Source organism: Argentina silus (genome assembly GCF_951799395.1).
Source record: "Argentina silus genome assembly, chromosome: 16".
Taxonomy (NCBI): domain Eukaryota; kingdom Metazoa; phylum Chordata; class Actinopteri; order Argentiniformes; family Argentinidae; genus Argentina; species Argentina silus.
The window spans coordinates 10,263,367-10,289,069 of NC_139670.1; the positions used below are offsets into that span (position 1 = coordinate 10,263,367).

At 42.1% G+C, this 25,703-nt stretch overlaps 2 protein-coding genes across 2 annotated transcripts; both read right to left on the reverse strand.

Annotated features, from left to right (window-relative positions):
• Nucleotides 1-108: 108 nt before the first annotated feature.
• Nucleotides 109-11,383, reverse strand: LOC310817212 (myosin heavy chain, fast skeletal muscle-like; the record flags this gene model as incomplete). The annotated part of the gene is made up of 38 exons (XM_083687653.1): nucleotides 109-321; nucleotides 412-507; nucleotides 794-898; nucleotides 1,040-1,210; nucleotides 1,458-1,583; nucleotides 1,695-1,898; nucleotides 2,116-2,424; nucleotides 2,607-2,731; nucleotides 2,847-3,012; nucleotides 3,126-3,309; nucleotides 3,522-3,718; nucleotides 3,806-3,924; nucleotides 4,035-4,161; nucleotides 4,244-4,633; nucleotides 4,724-4,814; nucleotides 4,907-5,052; nucleotides 5,148-5,324; nucleotides 5,443-5,685; nucleotides 5,840-6,095; nucleotides 6,195-6,331; nucleotides 6,509-6,632; nucleotides 6,753-6,870; nucleotides 6,984-7,071; nucleotides 7,162-7,226; nucleotides 7,333-7,639; nucleotides 7,727-7,897; nucleotides 7,997-8,146; nucleotides 8,260-8,378; nucleotides 8,633-8,771; nucleotides 8,967-9,070; nucleotides 9,320-9,418; nucleotides 9,504-9,567; nucleotides 9,677-9,769; nucleotides 9,919-10,027; nucleotides 10,302-10,329; nucleotides 10,433-10,589; nucleotides 10,732-10,875; nucleotides 11,180-11,383. The coding sequence occupies 38 exons, from the start codon at nucleotides 11,381-11,383 to the stop codon at nucleotides 109-111; spliced, it is 5,865 nt and encodes a 1,954-aa protein (XP_083543779.1).
• A 1,957-nt stretch (nucleotides 11,384-13,340) lies between these two features.
• On the reverse strand, nucleotides 13,341-24,891 carry LOC310817213 (myosin-4-like; the record flags this gene model as incomplete). The annotated part of the gene is made up of 39 exons (XM_083687654.1): nucleotides 13,341-13,358; nucleotides 13,568-13,699; nucleotides 13,871-13,966; nucleotides 14,061-14,165; nucleotides 14,278-14,448; nucleotides 14,559-14,684; nucleotides 14,831-15,034; nucleotides 15,210-15,518; nucleotides 15,635-15,759; nucleotides 15,843-16,008; nucleotides 16,208-16,391; nucleotides 16,501-16,697; nucleotides 17,019-17,137; nucleotides 17,238-17,364; nucleotides 17,461-17,850; nucleotides 17,944-18,034; nucleotides 18,131-18,276; nucleotides 18,359-18,535; nucleotides 18,631-18,873; nucleotides 19,038-19,293; nucleotides 19,448-19,584; nucleotides 19,727-19,850; nucleotides 19,932-20,049; nucleotides 20,135-20,222; nucleotides 20,384-20,475; nucleotides 20,657-20,963; nucleotides 21,073-21,243; nucleotides 21,338-21,487; nucleotides 21,600-21,718; nucleotides 22,172-22,310; nucleotides 22,428-22,531; nucleotides 22,876-22,974; nucleotides 23,065-23,128; nucleotides 23,224-23,316; nucleotides 23,452-23,566; nucleotides 23,683-23,710; nucleotides 23,920-24,076; nucleotides 24,336-24,479; nucleotides 24,688-24,891. 39 exons carry the CDS (start codon nucleotides 24,889-24,891, stop codon nucleotides 13,341-13,343), a joined length of 5,835 nt encoding a protein of 1,944 aa, XP_083543780.1.
• Nucleotides 24,892-25,703: the final 812 nt, after the last annotated feature.

Here is a 25,703-nt window from a genome sequence, read left to right on the forward strand (position 1 = left end):
TATTTTCCTAGAGTCCTGAAGCTGAGTCATTGTCTTCTCTTGCTTTTACTCTTCTTTGCTCTATTTAGAGGAAGAAAGAACATTGGGCAGTCATTCACTGTGTTTCAACTACATTAGAACTTCAACATGTGGCTTTGTTTGTTGTTTTGTGCTGTAGTTACAGGACAGGTATAGTTTTCCACTGACCTTTGACCCCATATCCCTGCTCTTGGCTCTCATCTTGTTGACCTGGGACTCAGCGATGTCAGCTCGCTCCTCTGCCTCCTCCAGCTCATGTTGCACCTTTCTGAACTTTGTCAGGTTGGTGTTAGCCTGTTCCTCCTAGAACAAACAACACGTCAATAATGTAAACAGACAACCATTTGAATTGGATTAGCACTGGGAAATGGTATATAAGAGGTATTGCCTTACAGCTTCCTCAGCTTGGCGTTTGTAGGCCTTTAGTTTAACCTGCAGCTTGTCCACCAGGTCTTGGAGTCTCAGAACATTTTTCTTGTCCTCTTCTGCCTGGAAAAATGAGTAAACTTTGTATACATTATACTCCGCCCCCCTCCTCCTCATCTTTCTCCTTCTCACATTCATAATCATCACTGTCATCATCATCATCATCACCACCACAATCATCATCATTATCATTATCATCACCCCCATCATCATCATCATCATCACCATCATCATCACAATACCACCGTCAGCAGTAACTCTATCAGTAATGATAATAGTAGTAGCAGTGATGAGGTAACAGTGGTAATGTCTCACTACAGTAGCATTCAAATCCACCATTACTCTATACCTGGTAGGTGAGCTCCTTGACTCTCCTCTCATATTTACGGACTCCTTTGATGGCATCAGCTCCTCTCCGCTGTTCAGCCTCCAGCTCTCCCTCCAGCTCATGCACCTGCAACACAGCAATGCCAAGGGTTGGTATTTCACTTGTACAGATGTATTTACTGTCTGCTTTGACAAAGAAAAAACATCTAATTTTTCAGGCTGTCACTGAGGCTACAACTATTGCATAAATAAATGCTCAATGACTCACTCTAGTCTCCAGTTTCTGCAGCTGCTTCTTGCCTCCCTTCATGGCCAGGTTCTCAGCCTCATCCAGACGGTTCTGCAGGTCCTTGACTGTAACCTCCAGGTTCTTCTTCATCCTCTCCAGATGGCTGCTGGTGTCCTGCTCCTTCTTCAGCTCCTCAGCCATCATGGCTGCCTGCATTCACATGGAGAGAGCAGGGTCACACAAGATTCAGGGTGAGAACTAAGACAAAGGCTCACTTTTTGTCCATTGCATTGCAGCAAACTCAAGCATTTGGAACCACCTTGCAACCTACCAAATAAACTATTTCAAAACCCAGTCTATAGAGATGACCCAAGAGGAACTAACCATGACCCCCAGTTGTTCCTCACCCACCATTTGAGAAACACTGTTCTGGTAGAGTGTACTGAGTCAAACTCACATCCGTAATGGCTTTTTTGGCTTTCTCCTCTGCATTTCTAGCCTCCTGGATAGCATCCTCCATCTCAGCCTGGAGATGAGTAAGATCAGTGTCCAGCTTCTTCTTGGTGTTGACCAGGCTGGTATTCTGTAAAAGATAAATTCTTTCCTTTCAGTCATGTGATCATTGGAGATGATTACTATCATATCCAATACCAATCTTAATACTAATTAATTGCAGTCTGTTTTGCTCCCATACCTGGGAGTGCAGCAGCCCCACTCTCTCACAGGTGTCAGCCAGCTCCTGCTCTGCCATTTTGCGGCTCCTCTCTGTCTGCTCCAGGGCAACCCTTAGCTCCTCCACCTCTGCCTGCATCAGAACACTCCTGCGCTCCACCATGGCGACCTGCTCCTTCAGATCCTCCTGGCTACGCAACGCATCATCCAGGTGCAGTTGAGCATCCTGACAAATCATGTAAAAGGAGCATGATTAGAACTGCGTGAGTATGGGGAGCAAAAACAAAGCATTCACTTTGTTTACTCCTTTAACATTTTGGACAAATATAGTGAGCTTTTCAACATTTCAGTGCATGCCATATCCAACGCTCTTTCACATGATGGAATGTATTCCTTTTCAACCAAATTAAACCTTTTGCAGTTGGAGTAAAATAGGTCCTGACCTTCAGCTGTCCTTGGGTGTTCCTCAGCTGTGTCTGGGCCTCAGCGGCCTGCCGGTTGGCGTGGCTCAGCTGAACCTCCATCTCATTGAGGTCGGCCTCCATCTTGCGTTTAACCCGCAGAGTCTCATTCCTGCCCCTTATCTCAGCGTCCAGGGTGCTCTGCATGGATTCTATTACCCTCTGGCTGTTGCGTTTCAGCTGATCTATCTCTTCCTCCTTCTCTGCCAGCTTCCTGTCCACCTCACCTTTGACCTGAGCTAGCTCCAGCTGCACACGCAGGATCTTAGACTCCTCGTGTTCCAGAGATGCCTGTGGGAACACAAGGGAACTTGCACTGAAGTGTATACTTATGTAGAGTTAATAGGCCCAAACACTGTTGAAAACATATTTTCCAGGGCTAAGGTGCAGCCAAACGTTGTTGTCAGATTCCAGGAACAATTTAGGAACTGGAATGAATTGCACCATACTCTTGTCAGCTATTATGTAAGTACCTCTGCTTCTTCAAGAGCAGTCTGGATCTCTGATTTCTCCGTCTCCACCATCTTCTTAGCCTTCTCCACCTCATGAATGCTCTTCCCAGTCTCACCAATCTGATCACTCAGGTCTGTGATCTCCTCTAGGATTCACATAAAACAAAACAAATTGTTTTTTAAAAGGTTGTGCAAGTTTTAATTTTGTGTTTGTAGATACATTTTACAACATTATTAACAACATTATGTTCTTAGCCATACGTTGTAGGATCTTGTTCTCTCGTTTTAGAGTCTCCAGTTGGTCCAGAGCCTCCTCATAGGAGTTCTTCATCTTGAAAAGCTCAGTGCTGAGGGAACGAGACTCTTTCTGAGCTCCTTCCAGCTCTGCCTGACTCTCACCATACTTCTGCTTCCATTCAGCCACAATCTATGAGATAGGATAGTAATAGCAAAGTAAACTAGAATAACATCTTTATAATATTATCTAGATTATTTTCTTATTCAATATACTACTTGAAGTGATCTCAGGTAGTTTGATACCTTGTCAAAGGTCCTTTGCCTCTTGTCCAAGGTAGTGGCCCAAGCGATAGCTTTCTCTCTATCAATCATCAGGTCCTCCACCTCCCCTTGCAGTCTCTGCTTGCTCTTCTCCAGGGAGGAACACTTAGCATTTACCCCTTCTATAAGCTCCTCAGCATCCTGAAGCCGTTGTGCCAGTTTCTTCCTGTTGGATAGGAGGAATTCATTGAAAGAAACACTCTACAGCTTAAACTCATTGTTGTCAAAATAGTTACTCCTAGCCACAGACCCTTACAGAGTTCAGCAAATTCAAAAACAATTGTGTCATAGTTGGGATGAAAGTTGCAATGTTATTAAATGTGGAGGATAGTTGGATGAATTCTGTAGATCTATGGCTTTAACTATTCATTTGATTACTTGGCCTCCTCAAGCTCCTCAGTTCGCTGGATGGCATCAGTCTCGTATTTGGTTCTCCACTGAGCCACTTCGCCATTAGCCCTGGACATTCCCCTCTGCAGCTCAGCCTTGGCCTCCTGCTCCTCCTCATACTGCTCCCTCAGAAGATCACAGTCATGGCGTGATGATTGGAGGGCATGGGCAAGGGCGTTCTTCGTCTGTTGATGACAAATACAGTCAAGAGTGGTACTCTAAGCCTGCAGTTCCATATTATTGTAATATTTTAGTCAGCTGTGTTTATCTACCTTAACTTCCTCTTCAACCAGTCTCTTCAGTTCTTCAGTCTGCTGGGTTAAGGCCTGTTTGCTTCTCGTCAGCTGAGACACAAGAGATTCTCTCTCCTCCAGCTGCCGAGAAAGTTCACCTTGAAAGAATTGAGAAAAGAAACGTATTAATCTATAATACTAATCGTATTAGTCTTGATAGTACAGTATGTGACTTGTATTGTTAATGACATATGTGTCATATGAATACCATTCTCAGTTTGGAGTCTTGCTCGCTGGACGGTGATGTCATTGATGTGACGAAAACCCTCATCACTTTTTGTCTTCACCTCACTGAGCTGATCTTCTAGACTTCTGCACATCTTCTCCAGGTTACCCTAACAAAGGAGCATATATTGTAACTATAAGTATACATTTGAAATACTGTTATTATTTCATGTCATTTTATTTTTTGCTGACCTTAGACTTTGCCATTGACTCCATGTTACTGGCCAGGTCATCAATCTCCATTTTATACTCGCTCTTCTCCTTCTCCAGCTTCTGTTTGACACGCTGCAGGTTGTCAGTGTGCTCTCCCAGCTCTGCCATACTGTCTGCATGTTTCTTACGCAGAGCTGCGCTGGTTGCTTCATGGTGCAGAGTCGACTCTTCCAGGTCACGTCTCAGTTTCTGAAACTCAGCCTCGCGCTTCTTGTTCATCTCGATCTGAGCAGTGGTGGCTCCACCAGACTGCTCCAGTCTCTCGCTGATCTCCTCAAGTTCCCTGGAGAGATCAGACCGCTGCTTTTCTACCTTCGCCCTGGCAGATCTATCAGCCTCAATCTCCTCCTCCAACTCCTCAATACGGGCCTGTAGGGGGGGAAAGCATACAATAGTTAGCCATACAATCATGTATCAATGATAGGTTAACATTTTGCTTGAAAAACATGTTTTATCCACCTGATGTTCCTTAAGTTTCTTCTGCAACTGGCCACCAAGTACTTGCTCATCCTCAATCTTTCCAAGGAGATTATTGATTTCAAAGTCTTTCCTATAAGATGATAAAGGAAAGTTAAACATTGAACGCAATTTGAGAGTATATGTTTACAATACTGTACTATATGTTTGTAAGATTTCTCTCACTTCTTCAGCTTTTCATCCGTTTGCTGTTTGTCATTCTCCAGATCCATTAAGGATTCCTGGGCAAGTTTGAAATCTCCCTCAAGCTTCTTCCTGGCTCTTTCAAGGTCCATGCTATGTTTCTTCTCTTGCTCAAGAGAACCCTCTAGCTGCGAAATTATAACATGGAAAGATTATGTCAGACTTTACCATGGTTTGGAAGTCATATAGTACATGTTAGACTGGTTATATGATTCAAACTCACATCATCCACTTGCTGTTCCAGCTTGACGTTGGCTTTGGTCAGAGCGTTGACTTTGTCTTCCTCTGCTTGAAGATCATCCAGTGTCTGCTGATGGGCTTCTTGGAGGGCTTTCTTCTCCTTTGTAACCTTAATGATGCTTTCATCCAGTGTTGATATCTCCTCAGTCAAGTTTTTCACCTGAATACACACAATCACAAGACACAAATAAACGTCAACAGTTTTCTTTTTAGTGAATGGAAGAGAGTGATGATAAAGTATATGATACAGTAGTTATTATTGTTATTATTGCCTTCACCTTGTTCTCAGTGGCATGTTTCTCCTTCTCCACTTTGGCCAGAGTGAGCTCCAGGTCATCAATGTCTTTCTTCAGCTCAGAGCACTCATCCTCCAGTTTCCTCTTCTTGGCTGTCAGCTCAGCATTAATCTCTTCCTCGTCCTCCAGTCTCTCACTCAGCTCTTTGGTTTTGGCCTCCAGGTGAATTTTGTTCTTGATAAGCCCCTCACATCTCTCCTCTGCATCTGAGAGATTCTCATTTTCCTTGAAAAGAAATGTCAAAACATGTTAAAACTAGATAGTTTCCCTTTTCTAGGCGTATATTGTTTTCACTGTAGTTGTTCTTATTCCTGTCTAGTAACACTGCAATTACACTAGTAACATCAGTGAATATAGTGCATATTTGAGAATCCCATACTGCAGCTATTTGTAGCTGAAGATCATTCTTCTCTTGCAGTAGGGAAACCATTTTTTCCTCTAGTTCTTTCTTCTTGGCCTCAGCCTTGGCTAGGTTCTCTTTGCATTTGGCAAACTCCTCCTTCATGGTGGCCATTTCTTTCTCGGTCTCAGCACTCTTCAGAAGTGGCTTGATCTTGAAGTACAGCTTCATCCAGGGCCAGTGTTTCACATTCATGAAAGAGCGAAAGTTGTACTGGACGATGAAAATAGATTCTCTGTGTGAAGAATGAGATGTTATCCTATTATATCCCTGGACCATTAGACAGTTTTAAACTAAAGAAACTAATCAAGGTCTGTCAATTGAACCGTCCTACCTTCTCTCCATCATCTTTTTGAACTCCTTTCTCATGACATAGCCTCGGCAGAGAGCCTGAGTCATTGTGACCAAAGCTGCCAGCTTCTCATCTCTCATCTCCTCTAGGGTGCCCAGCAGCCCAGCCTTAAAAAACACCTGAGAGAGGAAGAGAATATATATATATATATATGTGTTATCAAATATTTTTGGATTGGATCTTTGGATCTTTGGAAATTGGATCTTTAGTAGTTATCACCTGTGATAATTCTCACAATTCTCTGTCAGGAGGCATCTATTTAGTGAGAGTTATGGTTTATGTTCCTCAATAGTTACCTTGGTGTACCCAAATTTGTACTGGCTGCGGTCCACATCAATAGACCCCAACAGCTTCTCTGACGCTTTCTTGTTGTCAATGAATTGTCCATCAGGGATAACACTGGCATTCAATACTTTGTATCTGTTATGAAATATAGATACATTAGCATCAAAGGCATTTGAATATTAAAGGGGCAATCTGGGATTCAAACAACAACAAAGCGGACAGAGCCTCCACTTTTATTGGTAAACAGCTTTATACCTCTGCTTGAAGTCCCCATACAGGATTCTGCCGGGGAAACCCTTTCTACATATTCTGATGCCTTCCAGAACACCATTACACCTCAGCTGATGGATAACCAAGGCATTCTCCATTAGACCTAATGGGGAAAAATCCACAAACATTTTAAGTAAAAAGTCTGAAGTGGAAGCTTTTTGTGATATTTTGTACATATTCATCATACTCAATTATGAAGGTTTCAGTATTCAGTACCTGGTGTCTTTGACTCATTGGGAATCAAACAACGCACAAAGTGAGGATGAGTGCATCTTAGGTTGGTCATCAGCTTACCCAGGTTCTCCTGTTGGATGATAGTTGTGTGTGTTAATGATGAGGGTCTCAATATCATCAAACCATATAATACTTTTCACTGATTGATGAACCCTCTTACCCTGAACAAGGCAGACACAGTTTGGAAGGAGCCACCTTTCTTCTTTGCACCTTTCTTAGTAACATCTGTCAATGAGACAACCATGTGTTTATGAATATTCAATATCTCTATGTTTGCATAAACAGTCATGTTGTAGAGGTAAACGTTACCCAGCCATCACAGACACCGTACCGTCAACTGTGGAGAAGCTTGCGTACAGGAGAGACAGCAGTTTAACTGCAGACTTCTGATACAGCTGGACCACTGACTCATTCAAAGGATCCTTGTTCTTGTCCAGCCAGCCACAAATGTTGTAGTCCACAGTGCCGGCATAGTGCACTAGTGAAAAGTGGGCTTCGGCCTTGCCTTTGGTAGGCTTCGGCTTCTGGAAGCAGACAGTTTTACCCAGGTGCTGGTCATACAGCTTGTTCTTGAAGGTAGTGTCTGAAGCCTTAGGGAACATACACTCCTCTTCAAGGATGGAGAAAATGCCCATTGGCTGTTGCAGACAGAGGGTGATAAAAGGTTATTAACAAGAGAAGGTACTTTTTGTTCTTGTTAATGAGTGTCATCTCACACAACTTACTTTTTCAATGAGCTCAATACAGGCAGCCAAGTCCATTCCAAAGTCGATGAACTCCCATTCGATTCCTTCTTTTTTGTACTCCTCTTGTTCCAGCACAAACATGTGGTGGTTGAAAAACTGTTGCAGTTTCTCATTGGTGAAATTGATACACAGCTGCTCCAGACTGTTGTACTGCAGTGAGAATATTGGATTGTCATATTTAAAGTGTCAATAACAGTGGTATTATTATGTTGATTATGTAAAATCTTATGTAAAATATCCAATACATACATCAAAGATTTCAAACCCAGCAATATCAAGGACACCAATGTAGAACTGCCTTGATTGCTTGGTGTCCAACATCTGGTTGATGCGGATAACCATCCAGAAGAACATTTTCTCATAGATGGATTTAGCCAAGGCCATAACTGAATTATGGACCTAAGATTGGAACAACAATATTGAGGAATTAATTATGACTGATAGACATTGAATTACAGTATTCAGTTAATATGGTAACATTAGAATGAGTGAGTAAGTAGGTCATACTGTACCTGCTGAACTGTCTGCCCTTTGGTGACATATTCATTCCCAACCTTCACTCTGGGGTAGCAGAGGGCTTTGAGCAGGTCTGCTGAGTTCAGGCCCAGGAGGTAGGCAATTTTGTCAGCCACTGAAACAATAATACTCCAGCACTCAGTTGACTGATTTGATTAACACTATTACTCAAACTCTGCCTCACACCCCAGAGACAAGCTGTGGCTCTTGACTAATGCCGGCTGTAACATTGTTTTTTTGGAGCTGGTAATTAAGCATAAATTCTGTGTGCTTTCCCCCTCTCTTAGTCATATCAGACAATCTGTGGTATACCACATGAGTCAGACTGTATTTCTTAGTTCATATCTTGAATTTAAAAGCCCATTTTACCCTCTGTGCCGTCTGGCTCAGCCTGCTCCTCTCGCTGTTTCTGCTTGAACTTCATGTTCCCATGATGCATCACAGCACCTGTCAGCTTGTAGATGCCCATTTTCTCATCAAGCGAGAAGCCCAGGATGTCAATAGCAGTCTAGGAACCAAAGCATATAATATATAAGTAATCTTTACTAGTAGTCTAGGGATCAAATTAGATATGCATTTGAAAGCAGAATCCACATGATGATACCTCATCTGTATTATGATACAGGTAGCCTACATATTTGTAAAAACATAACAAAAAATAAGTAATTTTTTATTGAACATTGATCAAATCAAAAGGACCTACATCTGTGGCCACCAGTTCATCCTTGTCAACGATGCTGGCCACAGTGATCTGCCCCTGGCTGATCATGGGGAAGTCATAGGGGTTGGTAGTGATGAGCAGCATCTCTGTGGAAGATTGTCATTGGTGATTATTCATCTATTTACTTTCATACAGATCTCTTTCTTCAGACTCAACATCATGATAGACCATTGGATATGTGTTTCAGAATGTCTACCGCAGGAGAGGCTGGCAGAGGTAGAAATCGGAGGATGGGCTCATTGTAATGCATGGAAGGGAATGAGGAATGGTATCATTACAATGAGCCCGTCCTACCTCTATCAGCCTCCACTAATGTCTACTGTATTGGTCCGTACCTATCAGCTCCGGCTTGTGGTTGGTCATCACCTGGTAGAAGATATGATAACTTCTCTCATCTGCAAGCTGGAATGTCACTCTGGACTTCTCCAGCAGGTCTGAGGAAAGAGTTAGGAATATTGGCCCTCAATAAGCTATTGGTCACACCCAGATGAACTGTATTTGGGTGTACCATAGACTCACATGTCTCAATATCTGCTGAGGCGAGTTTCCCTGTTGTTCCAAAGTGAATGCGGATGAATTTACCCTGATGGGAAATAATTACATTGAAATGCTTGTCCTAACTGTGAGCAGATTTTAAAATACCATTAAAATGCCATTAGAGTCATCGATAGTGTATAATATGCCCAACTTACAAAGCGGGAGGAGTTGTCGTTCCTCACTGTTTTGGCATTTCCATAGGCTTCAAGCAGAGGGTTTGCTGCGATGATTTGATCCTCCAGCGAGCCCTGTAGAATACGGTATATGGTTAGAATTATAATTGCATTTTAATGTAATCTGCATTTTAACTGGTATTTTATATAGAAATACCTTGTCAAAATAGTAATTATTTTGTAACAACTACATTTCTGTTTCAATAGACCTATTTGTTTCTCACCTGCATTTTAGCACTTGCTGCAGACTCTTTCTTCCCAGCCACTGCGATTGTCGCAAAGTACTGGATGACACGTTTGGTGTTCACTGTCTTCCCTGCACCGGATTCTCCACTGAGTCCATAATGCATATATACAGAGAGGAGGAAATAATGTGATTTGTTGAGATAAGTCAGATTAGTACAGTAGTGACGTTTGGGTCTGTTGCAGTGGAAGTTGGTGGAGGAAGAAATTGGAGGACAGGCTCATTGTAATGCATGGAATGTAATGAGGAATGGTATGGAATCCATCCCACGCATTACAATGAGCCTGTCCTCTGATTTCTGCCCCCACTAGCCTCCCTGGTCTACTGTATGACGGTATTGTATTGATAAATAACACAGCTTACGTGATAAGGACAGACTGGTTCTCTCTGTCTGTGAGAAAATAACATTCCAAAAGGTTTGATTAGTGTAAATGGCATGTTGATAACATAGGGGTAAATCATGGCTTCAAATACAGTACAAGCTTCAAACTTACCAGTGAGCATGAACTGATAGGCGTTGTCAGAGACAGAGAATATATGAGGCGGGGCCTCCATACGTTTCTTCCCTCTATAGGAAGACACCACTTTTACATTGTACACTGGGAGCCACTTATAGGGGTTCACAGTGACACAGAACAGCCCGGAGTAGGTCTGAAACACAGTAGTTATGAACTTAATTTAGTTATCATTGACCTTAGACCAAAATATGAACCAAATCACTTTTACATAGTGCAAGTCACAGAAAAGTCTCAATACACTTTATAGTGAAAGGGGTAAACCAGTGGGGACTTACATAGATCATCCATGCTGCGTAACGCTCTTTGAGGTTGTACAGCACAGATGCCTCATTGAGGTGGGTCATCATGGCCATGTCCTCAATCTTATCAAACTTAGGCGGGTTCATAGGGAATATGTCATCATCCTGAACTGCTACAACCTTGGAGAGAAGATTTAGATGTACCATGCCAAGTAAATAGTTGTGCTTTAAGTAGAATTTTCTTTGTTATTTTATTTTCATGTCCTCTATTGAGGGGAGGGTTTGGGACAGAAAAAAAAACAAGAAAACTAATTTTCAAAGCCAATCTCAGAACATTTAGATGTGTGAGAAAAGAGGGAGGAGTGTGAAGCATTGCAGCCCCATTAATACATAATTGTTTTTATGGCAATAGTAATAATGTGTGTTATTTGTCAGTTATAACCAATATATAGTGACAATGTATGTTATGATGTTGAACACTCACTTGTCCTGCAGCATTTTTGACAGTGATTTTGCTGCCTTCCCTCTTCTGGATGTTGCCTTTGACATACAGGTCCTTTGGGTCAGTCACATAGCAGGCTGTCTTAGCGTCAAACTGCCTGTTCTGAGCCTCGATCCTCTCCCTCTCTGGCTTGCGGAGGTAAATGGCTGCCTCCCCGAAAATGGCCATCTCTGCATCCGTACTCATGGTTGGGTCTTTACTGTAAAGACAACGCACAGATATGCATGTTTTGTAATTCCGTAATATCATCTTTTTTGAGATGTTGAATTTCACACAGTACATACAGCCTAAGGACAATGCAAAATAAGTCAAAATTACAAAACACCACTGGTAGCATAATAACCAGTTGTGTTTAACTCACTGAGGTACCAGAAAGCACCCATTATCCCAAACCACACCATTGCTAAATGCATGGCAAAAGCAGGCTAAAACAGGACTAAAATGAAGTGCCTTACCCAAATCCACACTCTCAGATAAAATGTGTGCTGAGTTGCGCTCCACTGCAGAAAAATATGAAAATGTTATTGGAGAATTAACTAATGATAAGAAAATCACCTTATGGAAAAAATGTCAGCACATTAAGTGCACAGAACTCTCTAGGAAAGTCATTGGAGTAAAAACTTACCACTGTAACTGTGTCCCTCACACAGACCCCTCAGTAATTGGGGGTACTCCTCGGAGCTCTCTTTTATTGAGTTCATTTGGTCCGGCTCTTAAATCCTCCTTGTTGTTTTTGGGCATGCAAGTGTGAGTCACCCCCCTCATTAGTTCTTTGACATATCTCATTATGGGCTTTTTTTGGATAGGGTGTCAAGTGGCGAGACAAAGGGGTTGAAGGCAACATATATGACAACAATGAATGACATTGGAAGAGAAATATGAAACCTTGACATATTTTGTGTCTCATTCATAGGATTTTATCCATTTAAGATGGTATACTGTATATGTATTTGAAACATTTTGTGAGACAATTATTTGCAAGTGTGATGGGAGAGGAAGTTTCAACATTTATGTTAGGCATAGCATCTAATGTGTTTTAATCTTTGTTTTGCATTGCTATTTAAAAACTGAATTCATCTGCTATTATGTTGATACGCAATATGCTTTGTATTTGAGCAGAGACCAGAGGGTCTTTATTGGAAATCTAATTAAAACCCCTCCATAATCGTGTAATCCTGCAGTATGTAGGACCCGCAGATTGGTATTCTACTTCCCTGTCAGGCTTAAATTTCAATCTGCCTTTCAGACAATTGAAATTCCAAAGTTATGATGATGACTTTGAGACACTGATTGCTTTTATAACGGGATCATATAAAAATAAAATAAACACAGGTGGGACACACCATAAATATAGTATTCAATAACTGTGTACTAAAGAAATACTTCTAAGGAAATAATCATAATGCCAATGACATGAAAGGAAATTAAAGGAAATGTCTCCATTCCTTTTTCATTGAGCAGGATTGTCGTGGTTAATCCACAGATCTCAGGCAAGCTTTAGGCCTTGTGTGTGTCCTGCATTGGACTTTGACATTGGAGAGGAGGCCTATTTTGGCTGTCGTGGGGAAGCCCATACCGTAAATGCCCCTGTGCATTCTCATGAGGATCTCTTCTGATCTCTGCAAACACTAGAGTCTCTCAAATTAAACTCAAACTACACGCACATGAGTCATGACAATCTCAGGCCGACACTGATCCTCAAAACCACACTCCCAGACTTTAGTTACATAGCACTAGTCTGGCAGGTGAATCCTCTCAAGACCAGCTGTTCCCCCTAAATAATAATTCTTAAAATTGTTTTGAAAATGATATAAACAAAACTGAGATTTAAGGTATCACTTTATTCAGTGGTTGACAAATAATAGGTTGACGCATTTTGAAACATGGTAAAAGACTAGGTTATATCTAAAAACATGTTTTGTTAGTTGTCCGATTCTTATGAGCTTTTTGGTGGACCACAGAACAAAACCAGAAATGAGGAATTGGATGTGCATGTGGGATGTCCTATAACATACTTTATAACAGTCCAAACAACACTTCATACTTCATAACTATAATTACATAGTTGTAACCTGTAGCTACAGATTCTGCTAGCTACTGCATTCAATTCCAGTAAGGAACCCAGGCATCACATCTAGGTCTTCTACTCAGATTCAGTGGGCTGATGGGACAAAACGGAAATGGAAAGGAGATGTCAATTGGATATTCAAACATATACAATCAATTGTATAATGCCTATACTAGGACCAGATTTGCAAAGTGTTTGTACCTATTATTGATAAGAGAAAATATTGTATTGTATTCCTTTGCGAAAATCACTGACATAGACATGTGACTCTAACCCTAACTGAAGACTGAACAGTACAGTACCTTTCCAATATCCCTGCTCTTGGCTCTCATCCTGTTGATCTGGGACTCAGCGATGTCAGCCCGCTCCTCTGCCTCCTCCAGCTCATGCTGCACCTTCCTGAACTTAGTCAGGTGAGTATTGGCCTGTTGCTCCTGTAACAATGACCACACCATGATTATCATCCTGTCAAACTGTTATGATCCCACACACGTGTTTGATACCATTCCTCATTCGAATCCATGCATTACAATGAGCCCGTCCTCCGATTTCTATCTCGACCAGCCTCCACTGTCCCACAGTATAGGCTACAGATCTTATCTTACAGCTGCCTCAGCTTGGTGTTTGTAGGCCTTCACTTTCAGCTGCAGCTTGTCCACCAGGTCCTGGAGTCTCTGAGCATTCTTCTTGTCCTCTTCAGTCTGGCAAAAGGGAAGATAATCAATCAGGATTGGAATAGGATCACCTCAAACTGTCTATTAATGTTACTCTGACTGATTTGAACACAGTCCTGACCTGGTAGGTGAGCTCCTTGACTCTCCTCTCATATTTATGGACTCCTTTGATGGCATCAGTTACCCTCTTCTGTTCGGCCTCCAGCTCTCCCTCCAGCTCACGCACCTGCAAAAGATTGGACCAAATCTCAACAATGACCAATTGGAAAGGATCAATACCACATATGATGGTGTATCGTAGTCCCAATGATATCATTTAGATTTTGTTAAAAGGTTACCCGAGCCTCCAGTTTCTGGAGCTGCTTCTTGCCTCCCTTCATGGCCAGATTCTCAGCCTCGTCCAGACGGTGCTGCAGGTCCTTGACTGTGACCTCCAGGTTCTTCTTCATCCTCTCCAGGTGGCTGCTGGTGTCTTGCTCCTTCTTCAGCTCCTCAGCCATCATGGCTGCCTGCGTTGGGTCACATTTCACCACATTATCATTGCCGAGTACTAACCCTAAATTGAAAATTCTTAGCAATAGTTATATTGTAAGTGTAACCTCAAAAACATGATACTTACATCAGTAATAGCCTTCTTGGCCTTTTCCTCTGCATTTCGGGCTTCTTGGACAGCATCCTCAACCTGAACTTGCAGGTGATTGACATCTGCATCCAGCTTCCTCTTGGCGTTGAGAAGACTGGCGTTCTGTAATAACATTGAAAAAAAACAGCAATGACCTGGGAAAATGTGTTAACAATGCTAAATACATACTGATAAAAGCTACCAGTGCCACTAATTATATGGGGATTTCAACCTTCAATTAACTGGCACAGATAATGATAAATCATCACCTGAGAGTGCAGCAGCCCCACTCTCTCACAGGCATCAGCCAGCTCCTGCTCTGCCATTTTGCGGCTCCTCTCCGTCTGCTCCAGCGCAGCCCTCAGCTCCTCCACCTCCGCCTGCATCAAGACACTCCTGCGCTCCACCATGGCGGCCTGCTCCTTCAGATCCTCCTGGCTACGCAATGCCTCGTCCAGCTGAATCATCACATCCTGAAGAAATGTACAGGTATATGCAACCTGAACAAATGCTCTTTATCAACAATGTTGTGCATTGCCCATGCACCACCCTCTGATGCAATATAAAGACCCTTGAGAAAAATATACCAAATCAAAAGAGTACCTTATCATAAACCTTATATGTACAGTATTGCATTACTCTTGTTACCTTGATGTGGGCCTGGATGGTCCTCAGCTGCTTCTGGGCCTCAGCAGCCTGTCGGTTGGCATGGCTCAGCTGGATCTCCATCTCATTGAGGTCACATTCCATCTTCTTTTTGATCCTCAGTGCATCATTCCTGCTACGTATTTCACAATCTAAAGTCGACTGGATTGTGTCCAACACACATTGATTGTTTCGTTTAATTTGCTCAATCTCTTCGTCCTTCTCAGCCAACTTCCTGTCCACGTCTCCCTTGACCTGAGTCAGCTCCAGCTGGATGCGAAGAATCTTGGTTTCTTCATGTTCCAGAGAAGCCTGGAATAAAGGTCAAGTTTTTAGAAAACAAACAACAAGAAATATTATCTGCCATCAAGACTGAAATTAATCAATTAATGATTCATTTCAAATGTTTTTTTCCCATTAGCACAAACCTCAGCCTCCTCAAGAGAGATTTGGACCTCAGTCTTCTCAGTCTCGGTTTGCTTCTTGTTCTTCTCCAGCTCATAGATGGCTTTCCCATTCTCACCAAGTTGCTCAGTCAGATCAGAGATTTCCTCTGGAATAACATGAGTATAACGGTTAATGACAGATCAAAGGTTTAAACCTAAAGATAGACATAGTATTATGTCTTTTGCATACGTTGCAGGTTCTTATTCTCTCGTTTCAGGGCCTCCAGGTGCTCCAAAGCCTCCTCATATGAGTGCTTCATCTTGAAGAGCTCAGTGCTGAGGGAGCGAGACTCTTTCTGAGCTCCTTCCAGCTCTGACTGAGTCTCCCCGTACTTCTGCTTCCATTCAGCCACAATCTATGAGGGAGTTAGAAAGATCTTGGTCAAAGGTGGACAACTGAGTTTCTTTTGCTATTTCTAATTGAGTCAAGTCTGAGCCCATCTGATGATCCAGGTTCAATCTAACACTATAGAGCTATGCTGAAAAGTTGACAAATTTGATGAGATAGCCTGTCTTGCTATGGTGGCTGTAATACATTTGCTACAAGTCTGTTACCTTGTCAAAATTTCTCTGCTTCTTATCCAGGACAGCCGCTTGTGCGTTGGCTCTCTCCACATCCACCATGAGGTCCTCCACTTCATTCTGCAGCCTCTGCTTGGTCTTCTCCAAAGATGAGCACTTGGCATTCACAGCTACAATGGCCTCCTCTGCATCCTGCAAACGCAGGGCAAGCTTCTTCCTGAGGAAAAAAAATCAGTTAATCTTTAACATTGTATCATCTTAACGGTTTGGGATTTTATGGAAAAATGATACATGGCTATGGAGGCTGAGATGTTCATCTCACTCACTTGGCCTCTTCCAGTTCATCAGTTCGCTGGATGGCATCAGTCTCGTATTTGGTTCTCCACTGAGCCACTTCTCCATTAGCCCTGGACATTCCCCTCTGCAGCTCAGCCTTGGCCTCCTGCTCCTCCTCATACTGCTCCCTCAGAAGATCACAGTCATGGCGTGATGAGTGGAGGCCATGGGCAAGGGCGTTCTTAGCCTGAAAAGAGATTACTACAGATTAGATAAAAGATACATATCCTTACACAGAGTGAAGAGAATTGGTTTTGATCTAGGATTTCCGAACATTTGCAAGAATGTTTATTTATATTGTGTTGCGACAAGGATACTGTATGGATGCAGTAAAAAAAACTAAGGGTAACACTTTACATTAAGTTGTCCCTATACCTGTGTAATAACACTGTTATTACTTGAGTAACATAATTGTATTAACATGATGTTACATAATAATGTAACAGCATGGTCATACAATGTTGGTGCTACAGTAATTACAGAGTTATCGAAGGTGTGAAGAACAAACCTTTGTTTCTTCCTCCAAATGCCTCTTCAGTTCTTCAATTTGCTGAGTGAAGGCCAACTTAGTTCGTGACATCTGAGAAAACATTACGTTTTTCTCTTCAAGGTTGCGGGAAAACTCACCTTAAGGAAAAAGTATCAGAATATTCTCCATGAGAAAATGTGATCTGTAATTGTGCTGAAGTCCAAATACCTTGATCCAATACATAATGCTTGTCCATACCATTCTCAGTCTGAAGTCTTGCTGTTTGAGCACTGAGTTCAGTAATCTGGCGAGCGTTCTCATCATGCCTCGCCTTGTATTCACTCAACTGGTCCTCCAAAGTACGACACATCTTCTCATAATTAGCCTTGGAAAACAATGAAGTACAACAATGTTATCAGTTTTTTCTTTCTTGACGATGCACGTATGGAGGTTTCTGTATCAGAATGCTATTTTACTCTACCTTTAATTTGGACACTGCCGCCACGTTATTGGCCAGGTCATCAATCTCCATTTTATACTCGCTCTTCTCCTTCTCCAACTTCAGTTTGACACGCTGCAGGTTGTCAGTGTGCTCTCCCAGCTCTGCCATGCTGTCTGCATGTTTCTTACGCAGAGCTGCGCTGGTCGCTTCATGGTGCAGAGTCGACTCTTCCAAGTCACGTCTCAGTTTCTGAAACTCAGCCTCACGCTTCTTGTTAATCTCGATCTGAGCAGTGGTGGCTCCACGAGCCTCCTCCACTCTCTCGCTGATATCCTCTAGTTCCCTGGAGAGATCAGACCTCTGCTTCTCCACCTTAGCCCTGGCAGCTCTATCAGCTTCTAGCTCCTCCTCTAGCTCCTCAATACGGGCCTGGAGGAAACAGAATACACAACAATGTTTTAATACACAAGAGTCTTCATTTGACCATTAATTTGTGATTCTGAATATTGGGTCATTGATTACCTGAAGCTCCTTTATCTTCTTCTGAGCTTGTCCCGCTAAACTTTGCTCATCCTCCATTTTGGTGAGAAGCTGGCTGAATTCAAAGTCTTTCCTGTCAAACCATATGTTATGATTAGGGCATGTGTGTAGTAAGATAACAAGGTCATGTTTGAGGAAACTGATACATTTTAACAAGTTATTTTCATACTTCTTAAGTCGATCCTCCAGTTGCTGCTTGTCATTCTCTAGATCCATTACAGATTCTTGAGTCAGTTTCAGATCCCCTTCAAGTTTCCGTTTGGTCCTCTCCATATCCATGCAAATCTTTTTCTCATGCTCCAGAGAACCCTCAAGCTGTGAAATTGGGAAAACGGTTACAATCATTATTGTATTATCAAATGAACATAATCTCACTGGGAAAAAGTCTTAGACTTACATCGTCCACTTGCTGTTCCAGCTTGACCTTGGCTTTGGTCAGAGTGTTGACTTTGTCTTCCTCGGCTTGGAGATCCTCCAGTGTCTGCTGGTGGGCCTCTTGGAGGGCATTCTTCTCCTTGGATAACTTCCCAACAGTCTCATCCAAAGTGGAAATTTCCTCAGTCAGATTTTTCACCTGATTGTTTGTGGAACACAGACAGATCAGCAAATAGAGCAATGTTGCCTCTTTGGAAAAATATACATACTGAACATCCTTTTAAAATTCTTTACCTTGTTTTCAGTGGCATGTTTCTCCTTCTCCACTTTGGCCAGAGTGAGCTCCAGGTCATCAATGTCTCTCTTCAGTTCAGAGCACTCATCCTCCAGTTTCCTCTTCTTGGCTGTCAGCTCAGCAGTTATCTCCTCCTCATCCTCCAGCCTCTCAGTCAGCTCTTTGGCTTTGGCCTCCAGCTGAATCTTGTTTTTGATGAGCCCTTCACATCGTTCCTCTGCATCTGACAGGTTCTCACTTTCCTGAGGAGAAGTTGTTTCATTAGAAACAAGATACTTGTCAATGGATGTCATATCATGCCCCACTCATATTGACTTTGCTTACATGTTGGTTATTAACATGATAATAACCAACAAATAAAATGTTCATAATATGTTCATATGGATTAACAATACTGTATACTCACAGATTGAACTTGCAGTCGCAAGTCATTCTTCTCCTGGAGCAGGGACACCATTTTGGCCTCCATCTCCTTCCTCTTGGTCTCAGCCTTGATCAAGTCCTCTTTACACTTAGTGAACTCCACTTTCATGGTGGCCATTTCCTTCTCGGTCTCAGCACTCCTCAGGAGTGGCTTGATCTTGAAGTACAGCTTCATCCATGGCCAGTGTTTCACATTCATGAAAGAGCGCATGTTGTATTGGACAATGTAAATGGATTCTCTGTTAAGAGATAACAAATTAGGCTTCTTTGATATAAACATACTCAATGCCATCTAAGGGCCAAATTCTGTCTTGAGATGTGTGTGGTTATATCAAACTGAGATCAAGTCCTAGCTCAGGTTTGGTCATCAAAATCTATCATCATAGTCATTACCTCCTCTCAATCATCTTCCAATACTCTGTCCTCATGAGGTACCCGCGACACAGGGCCTGAGTGATGGTGATGAGGGCGGCCAATTTTTCATCCCTCATCTCCTCCAGCAATCCCAGGAGACCTGCCTTGAAGAACACCTGTCGGAAATAGATATTTGAGGCCATTTTGATATGACCACATCCTCCGATGTAACAAGGACTCTGTGTTTATATCTGATATCAAATATCCAAGGACGACTAAAGGTCTATCTCAGAACTAATCATATTTAAATTGACTTGCCTTAGTGTACCCAAATTTATACTGAGTGTGGTCCACATCGATAGACCCCAGGAGCTTTTCTGCAGCTTTCTTATTGTCAATGAACTGGCCCTCTGGGATGACACTGGCATTCAATACTTTATACCTGGTGGGAAAAAGGTCTCAATATTAGAGGTATGTTCGCAGAAAAGGGTTCTTACATAAAAGGTATTAAAATGCAAAATACCTCTGCTTGAAGTCCCCATACTGTATTCTACTTGGGAAACCCTTTCTGCAGATTCTGATTCCTTCCAGTACTCCATTACACCTCAGCTGGTGGATAACCAGATGGTTTTCCATAGTACCTGAAAAAGAGCACATCACAATCGTGGGCAACAGCTGTAATTCTAAAATGTTAAGACAACAATGTGGTGTGGTGCTTTTGTTTACCTGGGGTTTTAGTCTCATTTGGAATCAGACATCTCACAAAATGGGGATGGGTGCTTTTCAAATTAGTCATCAGCTTCCCCAAGTTCTCCTATTGAATGCAATAATTGCATGTATATTACAATGTTATAACAACAGGTATTACAATCATATCATCATCACATTGCCACAACAACCTAACTGACAGTTTAATCAACATGTAAAAAGGATTAAGAAAGTTATCATGTGTTGTTCATTCTCCATAGTACTAACTCTGAAGAGGGCTGACACAGTCTGGAAAGAAGAACCCTTTTTCTTGGTAGGTTTCTTCCCACCACTACCAACACTGCTTCCTCCACTACTCTCTGCAGAGAAAAACAGTTGAAAGACACAATCAAGTTAATCAATGGCTATAATAACAACATCTGGCTCCAACATGGACGTGGTCATGGAAAGGTTGGGATCTTACAGTCCTTAGAAATTGTGGGCACTCAGTGATAAACCGTTTGAGTGGACCACATTGTCCTTATAATTTCATGTTCCTACCCTGAGTGGAAGAATAGCTAGAGTAGAGGAAAGCCAGCAACTTTAAGGCAGCCTTCTGGTAAAGTTGAACGACAGTGTCGTTCAGAGGGTCCTTGTTCTTGTCCAGCCATCCACTGATGTTGTAGTCTACAGTGCCGGCATAGTGCACCAGGGAGAAGTGGGCCTCCGCCTTGCCTTTGACTGGCTTGGGCTTCTGGAAGTTGTTTGATTTTCCAAGATGCTGGTCATACAGCTTGTTCTTGAAGGTGGTGTCTGAGGCCTTAGGGAACATACACTCCTCCTCAAGGATGGAGAAAATGCCCATTGGCTGTGAATCAACCAATTAATTACATGTTGTATATTTGATTCAAATGATCTCAGTAATACAAATTGAAAATATATATATATATATATATCATGGGTATAGTATTTCTAACCTTCTCAATAAGCTCAATACAGGCAGCCAAGTCCATTCCAAAGTCGATGAATTCCCATTCGATTCCTTCTTTCTTGTACTCCTCTTGTTCCAGCACAAACATGTGATGGTTGAAAAACTGTTGCAGTTTCTCATTGGTGAAGTTGATACACAGCTGCTCCAGACTGTTGTACTTCAAAGAAAATCATGGTCTTGTTATGATTAATATGGGTCAATTTTATGATAATGGGAAATTGTAGATATTCTTTAAAACAGTTCAGACTTACATCAAAAATCTCAAACCCAGCAATATCCAAGACTCCAATGAAGAATTGCCTTGGTTGCATGGTGTCCAACATCTGGTTGATGCGGACGACCATCCAAAGAAACATCTTCTCATAGACAGATTTAGCCAATGCACCAATCGAGTTGTAAACCTGCAGATCATAAACATGTTCACAGAAGAACATAAACATTGACTTTCACAGAAATTATTTTGATATGAGACCAAATTATGTTTGTTTTTTTAAAACACAAGAGAGTAAATACCTGCTGAACTGTCTGCCCTTTGGTGACATATTCATTCCCAACCTTCACTCTGGGGTAGCAGAGGGCCTTGAGCAGGTCTGCTGAGTTCAGGCCCAGGAGGTAGGCAACTTTGTCAGCCACTGAGAGAGCAAAAAAGAGTAAAGAATACTGCAATATCCATTTATATATAAAAATCCATTTTGTTATTTTCCAGATACTGAATACATTTTGAGTGAATACATAGACTGTTGAGTGGCTAGTCTGTTGAGTCAGTTGCCTTCCTCCCTCTGCCCCATTCAGTCCCATTGTGATTCTGAGCAATAGCTCCACCTAGTGTCTGTTATAATGTTTTCACCCATCCTCACCTTTCATGTTGGATGAAAGGGAAGTTAATAAGGAGTGACATACAGTATAGCCTAAGTCTCTTTCTCAATTCTTAGAAACTTATAGAGGAGAATATCTAGGTTCCTCTCCTTAGGTATTCTCCTACAATGCTTTTTGAGAAGGAGGCGAGTGGAGGACGGAGGAGCAGATCAAGTTCAAGAAGAATTAGAATCAAGTTTCTAACAATTGAAAAATGGCCTAAGTTTTACCCTCTGTGCCATCTGGCTCAGCCTGCTCCTCTCGCTGCCTCTGCTTGAACTTCATGTTCCCATGATGCATCACAGCACCAGTCAGCTTGTAGATGCCAACCTTCTCCTCTCCAGTGAACCCCAGTATGTCCACAGCACTCTGAAAGCACATTGGTTGAAGGGTGATTTTTAACTAAAGACACTTTTTTTAGGGATTATGTTAAAACTGGGTTTCAATCCAACATGATTCCATTAAGCCTGAATTCTATTGCCTTACATCTGTGGCCATCAGTTCATCACTGTCGTTAATACTGGCCACGCTAATCTCCCCTTGGCTGACAAATGGGAAGTCATAGGGGTTGGTGGTAATGAGAAGAGTCCCTGGGTTTAGGAACAGAGAAACACAGTTTGTTTGAGATCAGTGGAGGCTGGTGGAGGTTGAAATCGGAGGACGGCCAAGTGTTTGATACCATTCCTGATTCCATTCCATGCATTACAATGAGCCTGTCCTCCGATTTCTACCTCCACCAGCCTCCCTTGTTTGAGATTTATTGAAACAAGCGTCACTACTGTACTGTACATACCATCTGGATCTAGGTACTGGTAGTTACCAATTCTGCTTGATTATTTTAATAAAGTAAAAAAATCACTCATCACTACATTTCAATACTGGGTAAACATCAGTTGACATAGGACTGTGAAATAAAGCATTCCCCAGACAGCACCTATGAGCTCAGGTTTCTTGTTGGACATGATCTGGTAGAAGATATGGTAGCTCCTCTCTGCCGACAGTTGGAATGTCACCCTGGATTTTTCCAATAGATCTGCCAAAGCAAAGAGAGTGTGTTGTGTTGTGTAGAGCAGTAAGTACATTATGACATTTTATATTTTCAGCCGAATGTGGCAAAACTCACAAGTCTCAATGTCAGCGGAAGACAGTTTTCCTGTAGTTCCAAAGTGAATTCTGATAAATTTGCCCTGGAGAACAAAAACAAAATAACTGGCAATAAACTAAAAGACCCAGAGATGACTAACAAGTGACACCTGATATCACTATTTCTCTCTTCACTCACAAAACGAGAGGAGTTGTCATTCCTGACAGTCTTGGCATTCCCAAAGGCCTCCAGAAGAGGGTTGGCAGAGATTATCTGATCTTCCAGAGTTCCCTAGAGACACAACAGAACAATATACGTATGTCATCAATCAGTGAATCAATCAATCAGTCAATCTATCAAGCAATCAATGGGTCCGACATAATGGTGTTTCTTGAAAGGAGAATGAAGAGGATAAGTTCGGCACACCTTGTTTTTGCCTGAGGCAGCAATCTCTTTCTTCTTGTCCCCAGACACTGCGATTGCCGCAAAGTACTGGATAACGCGCTTGGTGTTCACAGTCTTCCCTGCACCGGATTCTCCACTGAGAGAACAGTAAAGGACATCCATAAGATAACTACAATATCTCTGTCATACTGCATAGTGCATACATAGCCTACTGTAAATGCTATTGTTTGTTCTTCATGCTTCGTTACTTACGTGATCAAGATAGACTGATTTTCTCTATCTGGATAGAGAGAAAGAATTACAATCAGAAGAACATCCTATAATGTCTCTTACAATATAGTCATTATTAAGTATTTTCTGCATAAGCAAAAATGTCATGTGTTACTTACAGAAATAGAAAGACATCACTACAACTAACTGTAAAGAGTCAAATACAATTTTGGATGTCCAAATTTGCAAAGGCTCCATTTACTTAAATACACTATTTACCAGTGAGCATGGACTGATAGGCATTGTCAGAGATGGAGAAGATGTGGGGCGGTGCCTCCTGGCGCTTCTTGCCCCTATAGGCTAACACAACCTCCTGGTTGTACACTGGGAGCCACTTATAGGGGTTCACAGTGACACAGAACAGCCCGGAGTAGGTCTGAAACAGCCATTAACAACATTAGTTATCATTGACCAGTTTGTCAATGTCATCGGCTAGATGTGGTGCAGTGGAGGCTGGTGGAGGTATAAATCGGAGGACGGGCTCATTGTAATGCATGAAATGGAGTGAAGAATGGTATCAAACACGTGTATAATACCTTTCCTTATTCAATTCCTTGCATTACAATGAGCTCATCTTCCGATTTCTACCTCCAGTGATGTGGTGAGAGTAAATGCAAAAGCTGGAAGTGACTTACATAGATCATCCATGCTGCGTAACGCTCTTTGAGGTTGTACAGCACAGAGGCTTCATTGAGGTGGGTCATCATGGCCATGTCCTCAATCTTATCATACTTGGGTGGGTTCATGGGGAAGACTTGGTCCTCCTTAACTGTAATAGACTACAATTGGGGAGAGAACAAACATACTTCATAAGCGAATTACTTAGCTAGTAAAACAAACTTGTTTGACACGTGTTTGATACCATTCCTTATTCTATTCCATGCATCACAATGAGCCCGTCCTCTGATTTCTACCTCCACCAGCCTTCCCTATATGACATACAGTATAAGGCATTAGAACCAGTGTTATCCTTAACAGGTGACTTACTTGTCCCGCCTCAGTTTTAACAGTAGCTTTGCCACCGTCTTTGCTTTGGAGAGTGCCTTTGACATACAATTCCTTTGGCTCTGCCACAAACACGGCCTTTTTGGCATCAAAGGGCCTGTTCTGGACTTCTAACCTCTCCCTCTCAGGCTTCCGCAGGTATGGCGCAGCCACCCCATACACAGCCATCTCAGAGTCTGAACTCATCACTGGAACTCACCCAGGAAGGGGACTGGGGTCCAAGATTGGACGTTGGAGCAAATATTAAATGTCAGTGCATACAGTATGATCAGATAATACTTGACATCAGTGGAGGCTGGTGGAGTTGGAGGACTGGCTCATTGTAATGCGTGGAATGGAATGAGAAATGTAATCAATACCATTTCTGAAAAATGGTATCGATAACATTTCTCATTCCATTTCATGCATTACAATGAACTCGTCCTACGATTTCTACCTCCACCAGCCTTCCACGGTATGTATGATCAGGTAATACTTGGCATGAGGTTCCTCTATACCTGTGTAGTAACACTGTAAGTACTCTAGATATTGCTTTTTTCACTTGCAGAACATGAGAAGTACATTTTAATTGTTGACTTGTTTGATATCAAAAAGAGACTCTTGCCTCCTTCTGGTAATAGAAACGATTGTGTAAACCTTTCTCTAATTAAGTCTCTGTAAAAGAAAAAGGTTACCCTCGTCAAATTGGTCAATCAATTTACAATGCAAGTTATTACAAGCACACTAACCATAACAGATACACAAGGAATGTACTCACCAACAAGTTCCAATTGAAAAATGTTGATGGCTGTGACCCACTACTCCTTTTATAAGGCTCCTCTTGGCTCATGGGGAGACTGAGCAAATACCTATATTTGGGCCAAAGCCTCTTATGAAAGTGTGGGTGGAGGGAGGTGATGAGATTGGTATGTGATATTAAGGAAATGTCGCTGAGCTTTTGTCATAAATCCATGGCAGAGGAAAATGCCAGAGGAGAGTGACCTCTGTCTGGGGCACTT